The sequence below is a fragment of the Lepisosteus platostomus genome, chromosome 14 (assembly GCF_059453375.1).
Source record: "Lepisosteus platostomus isolate fLepPlt1 chromosome 14, fLepPlt1.hap1, whole genome shotgun sequence".
Lineage (NCBI taxonomy): Eukaryota > Metazoa > Chordata > Actinopteri > Semionotiformes > Lepisosteidae > Lepisosteus > Lepisosteus platostomus.
Window position 1 is genome coordinate 946,795 of NC_142624.1, and position 14,876 is coordinate 961,670.

Genomic DNA, 14,876 nt, shown 5'->3' on the forward strand with positions numbered 1-14,876 from the left:
TAAGAAGAAAGTGATTGTGTTTACTGTATCGGTAAAGGAATCAAGTCTTTAAGACCCAACATACACACCTGACACTGCAGGCAGATCAGGGCTACAACAGGAAGAAATCAATTGCTTAACGAACCGCTAATTGCTCAGTGAAGAAGTAGTGGAAGTCGCACTGTGATTCCATAGGGACAGTACAGCTGGGGAGAGTGCTGGGGATGAGATGAAGGAAATACGTGGAGCAGATAAAACTAGTACGATCCCTTTTTATACAGTGCTTAAACTACACCTTTATATTTCTTTCAATCATGTGTTTTATGAGGTGATTCAATAATGATGTTAAAGAGAACAAAATGAGGAACAGTGACATTTATTTTTGCTGTATTTTATTGAAATTCAGCTGTGCAGCAGTTTTCCAGTGTCACTGTGCTGTAGGACAGAAGGGACAGCGATGACCTTGTCCGGTTTACTGACTCACAGACGGGCTGGGTCTCCGAACTGTCCAGTTGGTCCTGTTGCCGTGTTGAACATGCTGCACAGTGGACAATGGTCACCACTACGTGCTGCCTGTCCAGCCCAGCGGTCACCTCCTGCAGACCCCGGAGCTGTGCCGGAGAGGCCTGTTAGCGGTCACTGCGATCCTCAGCGGTCTTTTCGGCGGTCTTCCTCAGAGCCGGCAGATCTCCGTGTTCCCGGGTCAAGAAGGAAGCTGGAGAGGCTGGAGAGGCAGATGCCTGTCAATCCCCCAATCAGGGCTCCCAGTGCCACCCTTGCCACCCATGCTTGTTCCCTGGGCACCGCGGCAGCCCCTACCGCCATCCCTGCCAGCACTGAGACCAGGTGGATCAGCATCCACCTGCCCACAGCGCGTGGTTTGGTCATGGGATTGTAGGCCCCGCCGTTCTCCTCCACCAGCTTCTCCACCTTCTCCAAGAGCTCCCTGACCTGAGAGCCGTCTCCCCTGTCAGTGTTGTTGAAGAGGTGACACCTGTTCCCACATTTCTGAATGATCCTCTGCAGGTTCCCATCCTGCTGGACAAACTCCTGGAGACTCCTGCCTCTCAGCCTGTCTCCGTGAGTGAAGAGGACCACCGTGTGCCGGCTCACCCCCTCTCCCAGCAGCTCCTGCAGGGTCTCCACTGCTCTCTTCTCCTGCTGGGAGAAGCGGCCCAGCTGGATGACCAGGAGGACAGCGTGGGGTCCAGGGGCAGACAGCTGGACAGCTCTCTGGATCTCTCCTCTCAGATCCTCTCCAGAGAGCTCAGTGTTGAACAGGCCTGGGGTGTCGACCACAGTGACTCTTCTCCCACACACCTCTCCCTGCGCCTCCTGGCTGCTCAGAGTGAGTGAGGAGGGGCTGGGCTCTGATCTGAACTCCTCTCCGCCCAGGATGGTGTTTCCTGCTGCACTCTTCCCCACTCCGCTGAGCCCAACCAGCACTACTCTGAGAGAGTCTGAGGCCACTGAAAAACAGGCCGTTTACAATGAGTCAAATTCATGCAGAAAACTGGGACACACCGTGAATACAGGGTCAAAGAAAAACAGGAGGCACTTCTTTACACAAAGGGTGGTGAGAGAGTGGAACAAGCTGCCCAGAGAAGATAGTGAAACTGACATCTTTCAGGAAACAGCTGGTCAGATCAAAGCGCTGCTGACTGTCTTTCTGTCAGATCACCGGACGACTGGCTCGAATCCAGCTGTGCCTCCAGAGGAGCTGGGGTGTCAGCTCCAACAACAGGGCTGAGTAGCTTGTTCCACAGCACTCTGGGTGAAAAAAAGGCGCTAAAGTCCTACACGTTAAAATGTGTTCGAAGGCATTTGGGAATGACATTAAACTTTCATTCCTCACCACGTTTTTATGCGATTGTTAACGCGTCACAGTTGAGCTCAGCTCAATCTTTCTGTACTCTCTCTTTACAGCTTGAACACACTTTTCCAAGACAAAGCTGCTGTCGGTCGATCCGAGCTAGAGATCCGACCCTCCAGTCTGACTTTGAACGTGTGTTTTTATTTTTATTTTTCCTCCGTTTTAAAAAGCACTTCCGGTGCTGGTTCCAGGATAGCCAAGAGGTGCTTGGGTCCGGACTCTCTGTCTTGTCCCATCAGCTTGTTTAATTCCTCTGTACAGCACACCAGTCCCGAAGAGCATAACACGGTCCAGCCGGGTGACCTGCGCCGTCATCCTGCCTGGCGACCGCGTCCTATTCCTCTTGGTGGACAATGAGAGACGGGACTGATCTGAGCGCTTCTAAACTGATCGTGTCCGTCTCCTCTCCCGGGCCTGCCAGCGGAAAACTGCAAACGCTGTGGAGTCTAACCAGCACTGCAACTAATCTAGTCAACTCGCGTATCGCGACATAAAGACATAAGAGAGACATCAGAAGAGAGGCCGGTTTGGTAAAGTAATAGATGGGACATTAATCCACTCTAGATTAAAGGATGGACCATGCCGATATTACATTCAGTCTGTCTTTTAGAAATATCCAGTGCACATAAGAAGAACGCGCGGTCCTAAACGAGCCTTTTCATCTGTATGTCTAATATCGTACTCTTACAGCGGTCACCGTTTTATTTTCAATAGCCCCATTAAGACCCGGTCCGCTCAGAGCGCAGGTTTAGGAGAGAAGCCAGACTCTCACCCGCGGTCATCTTCACGCCTCAGTTGCCGGACTCCGGGACTCCCGTCTTGAACCGGTGTGTGTGTGTTTCTGCGGTTCGGGTGCTGGACTGGAACCTTGGTGAAAACGGTGTTAATCCTCTTCGCTGAACACCAGCCCCTGAGCAAAGTCCCGTCACACACAGCTGTCACAGCCGATCTCCCGACAGAAACCCGGGAGCGATTTTAAAAAGACGGTAAACAAGAAATAAAAAACGGCTCCGGCTCCAGGCAGCAGCGCACTGTCTGTTCTTCTGGGGTTTCAGAATCGCGAAATAAAAACGGCTTTTGCTTTCGTTTTTAAAGACGACCGTGGAGACGCCCGAAAGTTGCGTTTCTTCTTTTCTCTCTTCAGCGTTTAACTCAACGTTTACTTACTCCTTCCCTGAAAACCCAGTGCAGAAGAACCAGCAAGCCCAGCACCCCGGTTCCGGGCCAGATACCGCTTCCGACCACACCTGCCAGCCGCCCGGTACCGGTCGGATCTGCCACCGCCACCAGGGGGCGCCAGTGAGCGGACAGGGTGTCGCACCGGGCTCCACAGCACGCTTGGGAAGGCAGTTCTTCTAAAAGATTATTTTTATGTACAATCGCTCTGTCGTTCCTCAATATCCGCTGGGAAGACCTTCATAACTTTCTTAGCCAGCTCCATTTTGTTTTTTGTTTTTTCTTCGGCACCACTCTAGTTCCCTACCCCTGTGTGTTATCGTGTCTTATTACGTACCAGTCACTTATTCACCTTAAAATAATCACTTTTTGCACCAACCCTTGTTATCACACTGTACTTTTGTACGTTTTTGGACTGGTGTGTGTTATTTGGTATTTTGTGGAATAAGGACTGGATTGAGAGATTTGGATTGTGTTTCTCACGCAAGGTAGTTATGGCTCCTTTCAATTTGCGAAAGTTTGTGGAGGAACCTTCCTCTGAGCAGCTGGACAGGTGTAGGAAGGACGATTTGCTCCAAGTTGCCGATCGCTTCCGGATTCAGGCATCGGAGAAGGAACATCAAGAGAGCTGTGATGGATAGGTGGAGGAGTTAGAGGTCGTTGCACTAGCGAGCGAGGATGCCGGTTCTCCTGGGGCCGGTGCTAACCCTGCTATGGTTGTAGAAGAACAGGACCAGGTGCCGGGGGTGGCTGAGGTCAAGGCCACCTTGCCTCCCTTTGATCCGTTCTCTCCCGTCTCCACTGGGTCAAAAAGCGAGACTCGCCTGAAAGTTCGTCCGGGGGCGCAGGAAAGAGCCCAGGAGCACTAGGCAGAATTTGAATTGCGCCTTGCAATTCGTAAGATGGAGATCGAGGCGGAGAAAGAGGTTAAGCTCCGACAGCTTGGGCTAGAAGCAAGAGGGAATGCTCCTGCTGCGCAGCCGCCCCACTCCGAGGCCTCTAGTGTGTCTCTTGTGGAAGATCCACTCTCGACCACCCTCGATGTAAGTAAGCACAGTGCTTTAGTTCCTCTGTTCAGGGAGACGGAAGCTGACTCGTACTTTGGTGCATTCGGGCGCGTTTCTACATCGCTTCGCTGGCCTGAGGAGGTCTGGTCACTGCTGTTGCAGTGTAGGTTAGTGGGCAAAGCTCAGGAAGTTTGCTCTACACTTTCTTTAGAAGAAAGATTGGACTATGATACTGTGAAGGCTGCAATCCTACGTGCATACGAACTGGTTCCTGAGGCGTATAGACAACGATTTCAAAACCACCAGAAAGTGTTGAGCCACACTTTCGTTGAATTTAGAGAGAAGGGCGTTCTCATTGATAAGTGGTGCGCAGCCAGCAAAGTGAATGATTTTAACTCGTTATGTGAGTTAGTCTTGCTGGAGGAGTTTAAAGGTTGTTAACCTGAACGTGTGGTTGTGTATTTGAACGAACAAAGTAACTACTTTATCGCAAGCTGCTGTTTTGGCAGATGAGTTTGTGCTCATGCACAGAAACGTTTTCATGTCTGTGTCTGCGGAGAAGACTTTGTCTGCTCCCAGTTCACAAGCTCGGTCTCCCCCAGTAAAAACTAGTCCCCCACGTCCTAAAGAGGAGCGTGAATGTTTTTACTGCCACAATAAAAGGTCATGTTATTGCTGATGGCATGTCTTTGAACCGTAAGCAGCAGCAGCAACAATCCTAAGAGTGCTGGGTTTGTTAAGACTGTTTCCTGTTCTGCTATTCCTTCGTCTAGCAAAAACAATCCCCCTGACCCTAGTTGTGAACCATTTATTATGGAAGGATTGGTTTCGCTAACAGGTAGACCAGAAAATAATTCAAATACTAAGAGATACAGGCGCAGCCCAGTCCCAGACTGTTGCGGACGCACTGCCCTTGTCTGATCAGTCTTTCTGTGGTTCCAGTGTATTATTTCAAGGCATCAGAATGGGTTTTATGAAAGTGCCTTTACACCGTGTACAATACCCCACAAACATGAGAAAACAGCTCACGTCTCATTTTTGTGAAGCTAAAGCTTCTCATTTCACAGGCTGTGGTGCAGTATGTATTTTTCAGAGAGGAAATCGAGCATCCTGAGACGGGAAAGCAGAAACCTCAAACTGCTACTGCATGAGCCAAACAGCACGTACCCAGACCTGATCTCTCGCACACAGCACCAGAGTTTGTTCTCAGTTTCTGTTCTCTTCCTTCTGCACCTGTTTTGAAAGTTTAGTTGCTTTAAGTCAGGCAAGTCTTTCAGTTCCTAGTTCAGGTGGGGAGCTGTGTCAGCATGCGCAGGCTGCAATGGAACAAGTAAGAGGTTTATTCCCTGCTGAAACGTTTCAAATCCATTTGTTAATACTAGATTAGTAGTACTAGACTGAAAGAAAAAATTAGATTTCTCTTTTACTGAAGATGTATATTTAAAATTTTATATTTTATGTATATTTATGTATATTTTTCAGGCAAACTTTGAGATTTGTAGCCTTACTATATTATACTTTTCTGTGTTTATTGCAACAGAAAATTACAGGTGTGTCTAGAAGTGTCAGTCTTACTACAGGCATGTCTGACCCAATGTAGTGTGTCTGAGACTGTGTCACTCCTGCTGTGGGTGTGTCTGATACAGTATCGCTCCTGCTGTGAGGGTCTGATACAGTATCACTCCTGCAGTGGGAGTGTCTGATACAGTATCACTCCAGTGAGTGTCTGATACAGTATCACTCCTGCTGTGAGTGAGTCTGATACAGTATCACTCCTGCAGTGGGCGTCTGATACAGTATCACTCCTGTGAGTGAGTCTGATACAGTATCACTCCTGCAGTGGGTGTGTCTGATACAGTATCGCTCCTGCTGTGAGGGTCTGATACAGTATCACTCCTGCAGTGGGAGTGTCTGATACAGTATCACTCCAGTGAGTGTCTGATACAGTGTCACTCCTGCTGTGGGAGTGTCTGATACAGTATCGCTCCTCCTGTGAGTGTCTGATACAGTGTCACTCCTGCTGTGAGTGAGTCTGATACAGTATCACTCCTGCAGTGGGCGTCTGATACAGTATCACTCCTGTGAGTGAGTCTGATACAGTATCACTCCTGCAGTGGGTGTGTCTGATACAGTATCGCTCCTGCTGTGAGGGTCTGATACAGTATCACTCCTGCAGTGGGAGTGTCTGATACAGTATCACTCCAGTGAGTGTCTGATACAGTATCACTCCAGTGAGTGTCTGATACAGTGTCACTCCTGCTGTGGGAGTGTCTGATACAGTATCGCTCCTCCTGTGAGTGTCTGATACAGTGTCACTCCTGCTGTGGGAGTGTCTGATACAGTATCACTCCTGTGAGTGTCTCATACAGTATCACTCCTGCTGTGAGTGTCTGATACAGTATCACTCCTGCTGTGGGTGTGTCTGATACAGTATCGCTACTGCTGTGGGTGTGTCTGATACAGTATCGCTCCTGCTGTGAGGGTCTGATACAGTATCACTCCTGCTGTGGGTGTGTCTGATACAGTATTGCTCCTGCTGTGAGTGTCTGATACAGTGTCACTCCTGCTGTGGGTGTGTCTGATACAGTGTCACTCCTGCTGTGGGTGTGTCTGATACAGTATCACTCCTGCTGTGGGTGTCTGATACAGTATCACTCCTGCTGTGGGTGTGTCTGATACAGTATCACTCCTGTGAGTGTCTGATACAGTGTCACTCCTGCTGTGGTGTGTCTCATACAGTATCACTCCTGCTGTGAGTGTCTGATACAGTATCACTCCTGCTGTGAGTGTGTTTGATACAGTATCACTCCTGTGAGTGTCTGATACAGTGTCACTCCTGCTGTGGGTGTGTCTGATACAGTATCACTCCTGTGAGTGTCTGATACAGTGTCACTCCTGCTGTGGGAGTGTCTGATACAGTATTGTTCCTGCTGTGAGTGTCTGATACAGTATCACTCCTGCTGTGGGTGTGTCTCATACAGTATCACTCCTGTGAGTGTCTCATACAGTATCACTCCTGCTGTGAGTGTCTGATACAGTATCACTCCTGCTGTGAGTGTGTTTGATACAGTATCACTCCTGTGAGTGTCTGATACAGTGTCACTCCTGCTGTGGGAGTGTCTGATACAGTGTCACTCCTGCTGTGGGAGTGTCTGATACAGTGTCACTCCTGCTGTGAGTGTGTCTGGTACAGTATCGCTCCTGCTGTGAGTGTCTGATACAGTATCACTCCTGGTGTGGGTGTGTCTGATACAGTATCACTCCTGCTGTGAGTGTCTGATACAGTATCACTCCTGCTGTGCGTGTGTCTGATACAGTATCACTCCTGCTGTGAGTGTCTGATACAGTATCACTCCTGCTGTGCGTGTGTCTGATACAGTATCACTCCTGCTGTGAGTGTGTCTGATACCAGCTGAGTGCAGGCTGTGTGCAGCTCTCTGTGCTCTTGTAGACGGGTATTTCAAACACTCAGAAGGTGGTGGAAACAATATCCCTGAAGTCAGGTATTTGTCACACTCAGGAGTAACAGAAGAAACAACTTAAATAAGTCTAGACTGTCAAGCAGATCGAATAAGTCCTCAGTTAGCACTGGAGATGCAGAGCTCAGCTGGAAAGTAAACCAGCAGAGAGTGTTTGTACAGGTCCGCCGATCTAGAATATAATCCCTGAGACGCAGGAGCCATCTGAACCAGATGACTCAACACCTGCCCTTGCTCCTGGGCACAGGACCATTGCTGTTGCCACACTCACAGGTGGATCACTAGTGGAACATTAATTCATCCCTGCTTTCCTCAGAGAGGAGCTCTGGGGACTGGCTGTGAGCTCCTGTCTCCTGCACGTCACTGACACACAGACGTCCGGTAGATCTGCTCTGGAACAAGCAGGTACAGCCCTGGGCTCCTGAGAGCCGGTGCTCCTGAGAGCCAGCAGGCTGGCCGTGTGCAAGAGTCACTCAAGACTGGGGAGAGTCAGGCTGCTGTCTTTCCCTTGAAAGCTCAATATGAACTTGTACACAAACTTGACCTCTGATGGCGTTAATCAGTGAGGAGATGACACAGTGGAGACAAAAAGAGGTTTATTTTAAGGTTTCAGACAAACAGAAAAAGACTCAATGGCTGTCAGTGATAAAACCATTGTCCTCCATTTCACCAACACAGTAGGTTTACTTCTGGTTTATCTCAGTGCTCGATAACAAGTCAGCAAGCAAGTATAATATGTTAAACAGAAATAAAACAGTAAAATCTCGGTGTGCAGCTGATTCTTGGGTTAGTAACGCACTGACAATACCTTTAATGCCAACCTCTTAACAGGTAGGTCAGATTAACTGGTAATTACAAAATATAAAAATGACTAAATTGCAAGAAAAAAGCAAACATTTTGTACTTTACAACTTAAAGGAGAACTGCAATGTTGTTATAATGAATCGGCAGTGATGAGTGCATTTCAAACCACAATGAAATGACCAGTAGGTGTTCATGTGTACAACCTCAATGTTTCAGTGTGTGTAGTTTCATTGTGTGCGATTTAGAACAAAGCAACAAAACTTCTGGTGACACAAAAGTAGGCCTGTTAAATTGTAAACATGGTTTACACTAAACAACTTTTGCTACTATATTACTCTTAAATATTTTCATGAAACCAACACGTCCAAGGCAATGTGTTTTTAGATACTTCATCTATGTATTGCAAAAAAGAGCCTGCCACCCAACTAAAACACACTCCTGTTCATTTTCATTTTCAATAGTCTAGCAGGATGTATATTCATGGAGGAGTGGCTGTGCCATAGTCGATTTAAATGAACAGCTGATTTGAATGAGTTCAACTGTATTCAATTCAACATATCAACTTCGAGACAGGTTTACTGGTAAATATTACTTGTCTACTCAGCATTCAGATCATGTTCAAACATTTCCTGGGTGAAATGTCTCCTGCACACCCTGTACTTATTCGCTCATCCATCACGCTGAATCAAGTTGAGAAACTTGTCGATGGGACCAATCTTAGTGCCCATGTTTATTACCCATCTCCTGGCTAGCTGAGTATCACCTGGAAAAGGAAACAGGCTGACTTTCTGCAGATCTGGTCCTGTTTTGTGTGTCATGTTCTGAACAGCCAACTGCTTGACAGTGAGATATTGTTTAAAATACATACATGAGTTTAAAAACACACACAAAAAAGAATTAACATACAGTAGTTAGGAGACCATGTTTCCCTACAGTGACTAGTGAGCAGGAAGGGCTGCTTTCATGTCACAATTCACACAAACTCTCGCTCTCGCCTGTGGTCCGACCAGCAGTTTCTCGTCTGTCTGCATCAACTTGGCAACTATACAGTTCTTGCACAGAGCTCAGGATTTTACACTCAGTTTGAATTTTGTAACCTTTGTGGTCGAGATTTAATACTCCTTCTGAGAAATGAGTACTGCAGTTCCCCTTTGATAAATAATAATAGTAACTCTGTGAGAGTGTGGCTCTGTGTCTCTGTCTCCTCTCACTGCACACTGCACTTCTCTGCTACTTCTTTTATTTTCTCTCTGTTGACTATCACAGCTCCTGCTGCTGCCCCTGCAGCCAGTCCTGCTGATGCTCCTACTGCTATTCCTATTGGCCCCCCCAGTAATCCCACTGCTGCTCCTATTTCTACTCCTGCTGCTATTCCTGCTCCTATCCCTGCTGCTCCCACTCCTGCACCAGCCACAATACCCAGTTTCCGCAGAAATGAGTTGTTTCTCTCTGCTTGCTTTCTGGCTTTTTTCTCCTCTTCTCTCCAGATCTCTCTCTTCTTCTTCTCCAGCTCCTCTCCACTGTATTCCCTCTCCAGCTCCTCCTGTCTGCTGATCTCCGGCTTTCTCTCCCTCAGGATCCTCTCCTGTTCCTCCCTGATCGCTCTCTCAGCCTTTGGATACAGGTCATTGGTGAAACAGCCTCCTCCATTCCTCTCCACCATCCCCTCTATCTTCTCCAGCAGCTCTGTCACCTGACTGCGGTTCTCTGGATTCTCATTGTTAAACACATTATAACGATTCCCACATTGACTGACAAACTGCTTAAGATCATCACTCCTACAGAGAAAATCCTCAATACTTCTACCCCTCAGTCGATCCCCCTGTGTGAAGAGCACCATGGTGTAATCTGCTGCTCTCTCTCCAAAGGTCTTCTGGATCAGCTTCACTGTGTCCTTCTCCTCCTGTGTGAATCTGCCCAGCTGGATCACCACCAGGAACACATGGGGTCCCGGGGAGGTCAGAGAGACACAGGTCAGGATCTCACGTATGACTTCATCATTGGAGAGATCTGTGTCAAACAGGCCTGGAGTGTCGATCACAGCAACACTCCTCCCTGACACCTCTCCTGTCCTCTTCTCACACTGCTGTGTTACTGTGGAGGGAGAGCACTCAGATCTGAACGCCTCTCTCCCCAGGATGGTGTTTCCTACTGCACTCTTCCCCACTCCAGTCTTCCCCACCAGCAGGATCCTGATCTCTGTTGAATCTTCCTCTCCTGCTGAATAACAAGTAAACTGTGGTTGTGTATTTGATGTTATTCAAACAACAGTCTTAGATGATACATAACTCTTCAAAGTTAATCAGTGTATTGGAATGTAGGAGCTGGGTTTTCACTCAGTTTTGTTTCCCTAGAAAAGAGGCTACTTATGAAACAGACTGAGTTATTTGTTGACCCATCATTGGTATATTTAAGACAATGTGTGGAAACGGTTAAAAAGACAACATGTTGTGATACATATTATTCTATAATAATAGAATTTAAACCTAGGAATGTTTTTTGAAAATTTCATAACATGCCTGTAAGACCTCATCAGATATGTTAGCGATCGTTATGATAAAAATAAGGACCCTGTGCGGGGCACACGTTGGTGATTTCCCCGCGCTGCTGCAATGTTGCGAGAACGCAAGTCCTCATAATCGAAAAACCAACGGGCAGGCGAAAATCAAAACCAGGCTGGGGCAATTAAATCGAGAAAACAAATCCAAATTGCAAAGGCAGAGACATGTTCAGAATCGCGCGGGAGTCAGGATGTAAGGAAGGAAGAGAACAAGCTAAAGAAGGAGGGTGCACACTAGGGAGCTCCAGGGAGAATCCGAAAGAGGGAGCGATAGTCAGGGAAAAGAGGAGGGTTACAGTACTGATGGGAGTGAAAGGCGATGGGAAGATTAGTTGCGGTGTGGGTGTCTGAGTGGGTGTGGGTGGGAATGTGACAGCGTTTGTGAGAGCGTGTGGAATGCGTGACAATATAATTGTAAATAATGTGTACAAGTTGGATTTCTGCAGAAAATATATTTCTGATGTCAATCCAGGGGAGAGGAACTACATGCATTCCTTGGCGGTAGGGAGCATCCGACAGCGACAGTCTGAAGGAACTGAGTCTCTTCAGTCTGAAGGGAGTGACCCACACTGACAGGCTGGAGGAACTGAGTCTCTTTAGTCTGAAGGGAGTGTCCCACACTGACAGGCTGAAGGAACTGAGTCTCTTCAGTCTGAAGGGAGTGTCCCACACTGACAGGCTGGAGGAACTGAATCTCTTTAGTATGAAAATGTGCTCCATAAGGCTCCAGTCTCCCTCTACCCGTCCCCCTGACAGATTTGATCCTACTGCTTCAGGATCTCAGGCTGCAGCTACAGTCCATCGTCATTCTCTCACTCCTCATTTGCACCACCAAATTCTCGAAGGTAAAGATGTCAATCTCATTTCTCTCTTCTTACCCAGCTCTGAGTTTAGTGATCACCGAGTACTGGAATGTGGAGATCGTGCCGTAACTCTTAAATCCCACGATTTGCTTCTTCTTAAACATTTAACCCGTGGCGAATATGTTTATTTCTTCCCTTGGCATTCCCTTGTCTCCCCAGACAACTATAGGTCCTCATATGCGAGAGCACCTATAGTTTTCTGGGAAGATTCAAGCCCGGGTTGCCCAGCCTGGGGAGGGGGGTCCCACTGGGGAACTTGGGTATAATTAGGACACAACAACAGATTACTGTAATTTATCCATGTATCACTAAGTAGTGGTACCATTAATATTTCTCAATCAAATATTCTGTTGGGTCATCTCCCTGCCCACCTCCATTTTGCAAAAAAAATATTGATTTGAAACCTTTTGTGTCATCCAATGAATAAAATGCTGATATTCAAACTTTTGAAATACATGCATTGACAGGCTTATTGTTATGATACATGTTTTTTCTCACTGAACATGAGCTTCTACCATTATTTCTATTCGTCACTGGTCAAACTGATCACGTTGTCTTGACTAGTTGTATCAGCTTGGGTACCAGCCATTGTCCCACTGCGGAGGAGTAAAATACCTATTTGCATTCTAGGTTGTTTTGTGCAATTTGCGTTATTTAACTGCATTTTTTGTAGTAGTGCTTGTTTCCGGGTGGGCATTGGTCGAGTCTGTTCTGCGCATAACGTAGGAATGCGCTTTGTGTTTGTTGAGAAGACCGTCTGTGGCGGTGTTAAAAGTTTTTGAAGAGGCCGAAATTGGATAGTGGCTTCTGTACATGCGTTTGTAGGGCCAAGTTGTTTTTTTGCAACCGTAAGAATAAATTACTCTAGTTTTGAATCTAGCCCGTCTTAAGTTCTGTTTTTGTACAATGTTTTGAACATGGGTGTTGCAGGTATTTTTGATGCGCAGAGGTTTCGTGGCTTAATATCCCAATACTGACCCCATGTTGTGTTTTGTGTGGGAGCAAGCCCTGTTTCTGTGTTTTCTGTGTGTACCGTTTCTGTGTACTGGATGTTTCCTTTTCATTCTCTTGGTCCTGAATAGTTTATTACCGACTTTTCAGTAAGCTTCCTAGTCTGCAGACCTCGATATGCCAGATGATTGATCTGACATCAATTTTCTCTATTAGCTGACTTTCCAGGGCCTAGTTTTAACTGTACTGACCAGGAATGTACTGTAGGTACAGTATATTGAGATGGCTGTGACTGTACAGTATATTAGTTATTTATAGCACCAGTTCAATTCTGGTGGGGGAGTGGAGCTGTATTGGGGTGTAATTACATCTTATGGACACCGTCTGGTAAAAGTTTTGGGAAAAAATGTACATTTCATGTTTGATTCAAGATATAAAATGAGGAATACAGAAAGAAAAATACAAGAATTCATTCACATGAATCTAAAAGATATTGATTTAAACAGTAATCGTCTGCAGGTTTCTTCCAAGCATCAAGATAATTATTGGGCTGATCTGATTTTACTTTGTATTTGAAATTTTTTTATTTGTTTTTCTTACTGTATTATGGGGTATTTATATATCAGCTGTTTCTATTTACCAAGTTCAGGAGCTCTTGATGCATAACTTTAACACAAATAGCATATCACTTAGTAATGTATGATGACTCCATCTTGGAATACACACTCACAAAACATGTCAGTCGTGAAAGTAAAACTATTGTTTTAGGTTTCTACTCTACCATCACAGAGGTTTAATTCACTGCCACCAGCTGTGAAGAGTATAAGAAGTATTGTGGTTCAAAACAAACACAGCACAAGTAACTGTCACAGAATATAATGTGATAGTGTCTACACCAAGATGCAGGAAATGCAGAAGTGGGAGAGACTGGGGTCTGAACTATTTGTACTGCTTCTTAGGTAGTTTTAATTTTCTAAACAATTTCATTAAAAAAACGACAGCAAATACAAAACTACATTTTTAAATTAAAATATTTCAAAAACGTTTTAATCTTAATACTTTTATGGGATATCATTTTACATTGACTTGTTCGCGCAGTGGCTGGTGCCTTCTGTGTGACATTTATTCCTGCTCGTGTTATAAAGACTGGTAGTGACAGAATCCTCATGCTATATCCAGTGTACATGGTGAAAACAGCAGAGCAGAACTGACTGTCTTCAAATGAAGGAAGAAACGGGCACATTCCTGTTCTGTAGGTAGTTATTTCTTAAGCAATTAAAAATAATCCTATCTCCTTTAGTGTAGTCATGTTTTTTTGCACTTTCCTAACTCTTGCATTGGGAAGATGCCCTCAGTAATTTGTGTGCTTGACAGAAATAGACTATTAGTCTCTTTGCCTAATTTGTAATCTTAGAAATAACGGCAAGACAGACTCACCCAGTAGAGGAATTATATCACTCATGACTGCAGAGTGTCGAAGTGTTCAGGGTGTCAGTGTGGTGGTGGTGCTGCTGCTGCCTGTGTCTCAACACTGTGGAGACTCACCACCCCTCTGTCTTATACCTGAACCTCTGAGAGCCCTGAACACACCCCCTGGCGCACCGAGTCCAATGGAAACAGACTAAACAGACTCACCAAGGCGTGTGTAACGTCCGCTCATGTCTCCAGCTCTTGTGCTGATCAGTCAGAGTGCTGCTGCTGCCTGTGTCTGTGTGTCTGTTTCAGCTGTGTGAGACTGTCCTTCTGCTCTCACGCCCTGAACCAGCGATAAACACACCCTCTGACACAGCCGCAGTGTTCAGCAGTGTCTCCTGGACTCACACAGCAGCAGTTACACTGTGAAGGGGTACAAATTGAAGAAAACCTGCTTCAGCTCTCTTGTACAGATGTACAGGTATTCATCTTAATCCAGAATAAAATCTTACACTCCAGGCACAGGTACAGAAGTTCTGTTCTCTGAAGAACTCTAGTTGTAAAAAGATGATCTTCATAAAAGTGAGGAAAAAAGCTTGAATGTTCTTTGCTGTTCCCTTTGCCTTAGTTTGTATCATCTATAAAGCACCCAAGTTTATTGATGACGCCAGAAACTAGATTATTAATCTAAATCAGGAAGACTACAAGTACAGATTCCTCCACTAACTACTGTATATCACCCAGATTAAAAACAGCGCAGCAGTAAGGGCA

The 14,876-nt window shown here is 46.1% G+C and overlaps 1 protein-coding gene across 12 annotated transcripts; it reads right to left on the minus strand.

The window, feature by feature from the left end:
* Window positions 1-354: 354 nt before the first annotated feature.
* On the minus strand, window positions 355-14,540 carry LOC148648569 (GTPase IMAP family member 7-like). Of its 12 annotated transcripts, XM_088607060.1 has the most exons (4): window positions 14,328-14,537; window positions 13,474-13,503; window positions 9,726-10,538; window positions 8,094-9,695 (listed from the first exon to the last, which is right to left on the minus strand). In XM_088607060.1, exons 1-4 carry the CDS (start codon window positions 14,350-14,352, stop codon window positions 9,526-9,528), a joined length of 1,038 nt encoding a protein of 345 aa, XP_088463186.1. In that variant the 5' UTR covers window positions 14,353-14,537; the 3' UTR covers window positions 8,094-9,525. The 12 variants fall into 12 exon arrangements, with proteins under 12 accessions (XP_088463190.1, XP_088463191.1, XP_088463192.1 ...); XM_088607064.1 differs by lacking the exons at window positions 8,094-9,695; window positions 9,726-10,538 and adding an exon at window positions 355-1,448 and having other exon boundaries at window positions 14,328-14,367; XM_088607065.1 differs by lacking the exons at window positions 8,094-9,695; window positions 9,726-10,538; window positions 14,328-14,537 and adding exons at window positions 355-1,448; window positions 14,130-14,169.
* Window positions 14,541-14,876: the final 336 nt, after the last annotated feature.